Genomic DNA, 5,436 nt, shown 5'->3' on the forward strand with positions numbered 1-5,436 from the left:
AATTTACCTCTTGATAATTAAATTCAATCCAAAATGAAAATTGAACATTCACAAAAAACAATCAAGTATTTCGTTATCATTCTCGATCTGTTTTACAGGTAAAAATTGCAATTAGGGAATTAGAATCTCAAGGCCTTAAGCCCGGAGTTGTGTTTTCAATTAATTACAGGAGGATCGACCTAGAAATTAATTCACCAGAAATTTGAAATGAATAATGAAATAATTTCAAAACTTTCCAGAATTTCAATCAATTTTCTAAGTAACATTTCACCAGATAATATGAGCAATTAAGCAAGGAAAATCAAGAGGAGAGAGAAAACGATCTGATTGTTAGTGAGGGTCACGTCAATGGAGTCTTAGAGATTTGAGAGAAAACTCGGACCTGCTGTGACGAAAATCCTTGAGAGAACAACTGCTCCGACGGCTGCGACGGTTGCGACCTTGGTTGCTGCATCATACTCGATCTCCGTCAACCGCAATTAAAGAGGAAATTAAGCCTTCAAGAGAACGAAAACACATTAATTTGCAGAAAATATAAGCAAATACGTAAGAAAGAAATTTAGGTTGAAAACCTGGTGTAAATTAGGGTTTTGGATCAGCAGAGGAGGATAAGTGCGGAGGAGAGTGAGAGATTGAGGTTGAGATTGAGATTGAGATTGAGGTTGGTGTAAACCTGGATAAGTGCGGAGGAGAGTGAGAGATTGAGGTTTTCTGAGGGGAGAGAGAGAGAAAAAAATGGCGAGGTTTGAGAAGCGAAGACGGAGAAGATCGAAGGAGAAGATCTGATGGAGGAGAGAGAGAGAAGAAAACGAAAGGGAGTACGGGAGGGAGTGCGAAGGGTTTGGGTAAGAGCTGAAGTGTGAAGGGTATATTAGATATTTTAAATGGGGACACGAAAAGTTAATTTACTTAAAAGCCCTCAGGAGCTGGCTTATATAATAGAGATTGGATCGTTATTATTCACTTTCATACGACAAATCACAATAATATTGCAACATACTTTCAAATAAGCTTACATGAACTTCAATAAATCGCCAATTGAATAGTGTAGTGTTACAAATCTCAAATATAAAATACTAGTTTCAAATAAGATAATTCCATGAATAGTGTTTCGTGTTAAAACAAACCCATTCATGGTTGTTTATAGTCTTGAATGAGTTTGAGATTTTGTTCTCTTCACCTTATATTTATTTAATTTTATTTCTAATAAAATAAGATAAAATAAAATAAGAGTCAATAAGTTCATACTTCCTCCATTTTTTTATTATTGCACCATCTACATATGGCACAAGATTTAAGAAAAGAGGTAAAAGTGATAAAATGACAAATATACCCATATAATTAAGTATAAATGTTGATTTAAGACAAGTGGGGTTTGTCCCCGGCCACCACTTACATTTGCAGGCAGAGAGTAATTGCAATATTTTGGTCCCCACCACTTCATTTCAGCACGCAGAGAGTAATTGAAAAAAAGAGGAGAGAGAATGAAATATTCTACTCCCTCCAAAAAGTAGCCGAAATATTTTACACTCCCTCCAAAATGTGAAATCAAAGTATCTAGAGTAATTTCATGCCAATAATTCAAAAGGCCCGCCATTAATTTGAGCAGGAAAATTGGTTTGCTATAAATTCAATACATTTATTACACTTGAGCACCCAATTTCAGCATCTTCTTTTTTTTGGACAGGAATTTCAGCATCATCTTCTCTTCACTTCACTGCATCTTCTTCAGTTAATTATGGGTTAGTCACTTAGCTCCAAAATTAGCTTCATATTTACAGCACACACTGCACATTAAATTCCAATCATTAACAATCATTTAAGAGGGAAAAAATATGGAGGCAGATTTCAGCCCGGAAGAACTTTACGAGCTTGAGCAGTCACAACTGTGGGAAGACGCAGAATTTCGAGAGTATCAAGAGTATCAAGACTTCGATCCAGAAGAAGAGGTATGTTTTTCAGACGATTCTGATGATGAAATTGAAGAAATTGATGTTGTTGAGTTAGAAGTCCCATTGAAAAAAGGGGTTAAAACTAAAGAGTTAAGTAACAAAGAAAGAGCATACATTGCACAAACTCTAAGCATGTAGTCTGCTATTTATGTAGCAAATGCGTCAGCAGAAATTGGTGGTACTATTCACCCAGGAAAGAAATATGTTCCTAACTTTGCAGTAAAAAACCTTGCTACAAAATTCAACGTGAATAGAAGTACAATTAGTAGAATTTGGGCAAGGGCTAAGAGTCAAATACTAACTGAAAATATCATTGATGTTAGAAACCAGAAAAGGGGAAGAGTCGGAAGAAAGGCCAAGGGTTTTGACTTAGAGATTCTACTGGCTGTTCCTATAGAAAAAAGAACAACAATAAAAGGTCTTTCACTTGCACTTGGGATGTCTACTGGAACTGTTTATAGGCTGCTGAAAACAGGACAACTACGGGCTCACACAAATAGCATCAAACCATCACTTAAGCATCATCATAAAATTGCAAGACTTCAATACATAATGAATCAAGCCATTCCAGGAACTGTGAACACACTACCAAAATTTTCTGATATGTATAATGTGATTCACATTGATGAAAAATGGTTTTACATGAGCCAAGAGACTCAAAGATTTTACCTTTTCCCATGGGAAGACGACCCATACAGGGCATGTCAAAGCAAAAGATTCATAAGCAAGGTTATGTTCAGTTCTGGGGTTGCAAGGCCACATATAAGTTCAGATGGGATAGTGCTTTGGGATGGGAAGATTGGTATCTTCCCGTTTGTTGAAGATGTGGCAGCTATAAGGAATTCAAAAAACAGAGACAAAGGAACTATTGAAACAAAGGCTCTTCAAAGTATAACCAAGGAGGTCATCAGATCTAAGATGATAGAGGACTTGCTACCTGCTATTAAATCAAAATGGCCATCTAATGCATGCAAAGACATTTGGATACAACAAGATAACGCACGACCACACATAAGCCCAAATGACAGAGAGTTTTTAGAAGCAGCTACACAAGATGGGTTCAACATAAGACTCGTAAACCAGCCAGCTCAAAGTCCAGACATGAATATATTGGACTTGGGATTTTTCCGAGCAATTCAGTCAATTCAATACAAGTCTTTCCCAGATTCTGTGACCTCTCTAATTGAAGCAGTTGAAAATGCATACATAGCCTTGGATCCCAAAGCAATGAACTTTACATGGATGCATTTAAAATACTGTATGATTGAAATTTTGCAGGTTCAAGGTGGAAATAATTATAAGAACCCACATAAGGGGAAGAAGAAGCTAGAGAGATTGGGTTTGCTACCTACAGAAATAGAAGTCTCGGAGAAACTTTTGGAAGAAACTACAAACTATATGAATGAGGGGTACATTGTCAACAATGTTATTCAACAGAACAACATTCATCACAATGTTCCAACAACAACTTGAACAAGGAAGCAAGACACTTTTGTAAATGTGCAACTTTTTGTAAAGATTGAAAAGTAGTCAAAATTAGCAAATTTTATAAACTTTTTGGACAGAATTACTACTAGCCTAACTGTTGGAACACTTTGTAAAGAACCGGAAAAGAAAAGGTTCATACTTTTGAGAGTGAGTATTGTATCAAATGCATTATCAATGGATGACTCGTTTTATGCATACTAATTTTACCCTTAATCATTGGCAATCCCATTTTCCCATAGTTAACCAAAATCAAATTGTACAAAAAAAAACCCAAGACAGATTATACTGGAAATTCAAGATTTCACAACATTACTGACCTAAAATCCCTAAAAAAAAAACTAATGGCCTAAAGTCCTAAACCAATAAAAAAAACAAAAAAAAAACAAAAACTAATGGCCTAAAATCCTTCACTGAGACCACCGAACTAAAATCCCTAAAATAACTAATGGCCTAAACCAATTACAATGAAAGAACTAATGGCCTAAATCAAAAGGAGAATTTAAATACTTCATAGAAAACTAAACCGATTCAATGGAACAAACACGCAATAATGAGGGTTAAGATTAGAAATTACCAAAAATAATTAATTTTTTGGGGAACTTGGTGGTTGAGCACAATTATCACCATCTTTTTGGAAAAATTCTGAGGTTGATGCTTTTTTTGGGCTCGTAGAAACAGAAGCAAGAGGAACTTTTACTGGGCTTTTTGTTGATTCTACGGGATCCGTCACACGAAGTCGTTTTGTTAAAGATGAACCTTTACTGGCCTTTATGAACTCAGATCTACCCGGTGCACCAGGACCGTATTGAGCTTCGTACAATTCCTTCACGAAGCTATCATCAGAATCTTCATCCTCATCCTCAGACTCATGCTCATTTTCGTTGGCTTCGATCGGCTCATCTTCTTCATCTTCTTCATCTTCTTCGCTGAAGGGGGGTCCGACAAGCACCCATTTACGAGAGTAGACGGGGTATCCAACTCCGACAAGCACAAATTTTCTCTTGAATGGACCAAAATTTCCACGGGGCTTCGATCCATCGTCACTTTCATCTGAAAGAACCATATTGAAATTGCAAATTATTGATGCAATTTTACAAAGAAATTGAGTGGGTAAGAATTTGCTGAAGAATGAAATGTAGAAATTGAGTGGATTTACATAGACCTAGGGTTCTTCATGAAGAACAATTGGGGCGACATAAACAATGAGGGAAACTGGAAACATAACAAAGAGAGAGAAAGTGGAATGAGTTTTTTCATTTGATGGGTTTACGTATCACAGTACCAATGCTATACTTTAATTTTGGGTGGGGTTAAGTTTTAATTTCTTTACTTTAATTATTTAGTGGGGATAAATGTTAGTAATGAGTTTTATTAGATGTAAAAAGGTTGGTAATATTAGTAAATAATAAATGATAATAAGGATAGAAATGTCATTTTACATAGGTAAACTTACTAAAAAAGGAAACGGTGCAATTAATATGCAACTTCCAAAAAGGAAAACGGTGCAATAATAAAAAAATGGAGGAAGTATAAGATAAGCTCATATTTCCCCTGTTCTTATTTACATGACACAATTGGGTTTTTTTACACTATTTACACAAGCTCACTTGACTTCATTTTGTGGTTTATACTTAAGAAAAGCATACTCGTGCAAGGTCTTATTAGATTCGTCTCAATAAATATTTTTTAAGTCAGTTTTTTATAATTTTTTCTTATCCATAATTGGAGATATTAATGTTTGAAACCGTGCATTGGAAAATGCGTCTAAATATTTGTGTCATTCAAAAAAGAACAGAGGAAGTATAAGATAAGATCATAAAACAAGAGTCAATAAGTTCAAAAAACACTTTTTTATAACTTTTAATGAGAGCTAATAAGATAAGATAAGATAAGATGAAACAAGGGTAAATAAGTTCAAATGACACATTTTTATTACTTCCAATAAATATCAATAAGATAAGATAAGTTCATATAAGATAAAATAAGGGGTAATAAG

General features: G+C 35.0%; 2 protein-coding genes across 5 annotated transcripts; one reads left to right on the top strand and one right to left on the bottom strand.

Annotated features, from left to right (window-relative positions):
- Nucleotides 1-1,415: 1,415 nt before the first annotated feature.
- LOC110800260 (uncharacterized) lies at nucleotides 1,416-4,767 on the bottom strand. 4 transcript variants are annotated; one of them, XM_056836576.1, is made up of 2 exons: nucleotides 4,015-4,767; nucleotides 1,416-1,968 (listed from the first exon to the last, which is right to left on the bottom strand). In XM_056836576.1, exon 1 carries the CDS (start codon nucleotides 4,501-4,503, stop codon nucleotides 4,024-4,026), a length of 480 nt encoding a protein of 159 aa, XP_056692554.1. In that variant the 5' UTR covers nucleotides 4,504-4,767; the 3' UTR covers nucleotides 1,416-1,968; nucleotides 4,015-4,023. The 4 variants fall into 4 exon arrangements, with proteins under 4 accessions (XP_056692554.1, XP_021861257.2, XP_021861256.2 ...); XM_022005565.2 differs by having other exon boundaries at nucleotides 1,416-1,723; nucleotides 4,015-4,766; XM_022005564.2 differs by having other exon boundaries at nucleotides 1,416-1,726; nucleotides 4,015-4,766.
- LOC130467277 (uncharacterized) lies at nucleotides 1,836-3,425 on the top strand. The gene is made up of 2 exons (XM_056835747.1): nucleotides 1,836-2,046; nucleotides 2,107-3,425. Exons 1-2 carry the CDS (start codon nucleotides 1,836-1,838, stop codon nucleotides 3,423-3,425), a joined length of 1,530 nt encoding a protein of 509 aa, XP_056691725.1.
- Nucleotides 4,768-5,436: the final 669 nt, after the last annotated feature.

Source organism: Spinacia oleracea, chromosome 2, assembly GCF_020520425.1.
Source record: "Spinacia oleracea cultivar Varoflay chromosome 2, BTI_SOV_V1, whole genome shotgun sequence".
Classification (NCBI taxonomy): Eukaryota; Viridiplantae; Streptophyta; class Magnoliopsida; order Caryophyllales; family Amaranthaceae; genus Spinacia; species Spinacia oleracea.

Coding starts and splice junctions, on each gene's coding strand:
- LOC110800260 (XM_056836576.1), bottom strand. CDS start 4,503: ATGGTTCTTTCAGATGAAAGTGACGATGGATCGAAGCCCCGTGGAAAT.
- LOC130467277 (XM_056835747.1), top strand. CDS start 1,836: ATGGAGGCAGATTTCAGCCCGGAAGAACTTTACGAGCTTGAGCAGTCA. Junction 2,047..2,106: donor GGTTAAAACTAAAGAGTTAA/GTAACAAAGAAA, acceptor CTATTTATGTAG/CAAATGCGTCAGCAGAAATT.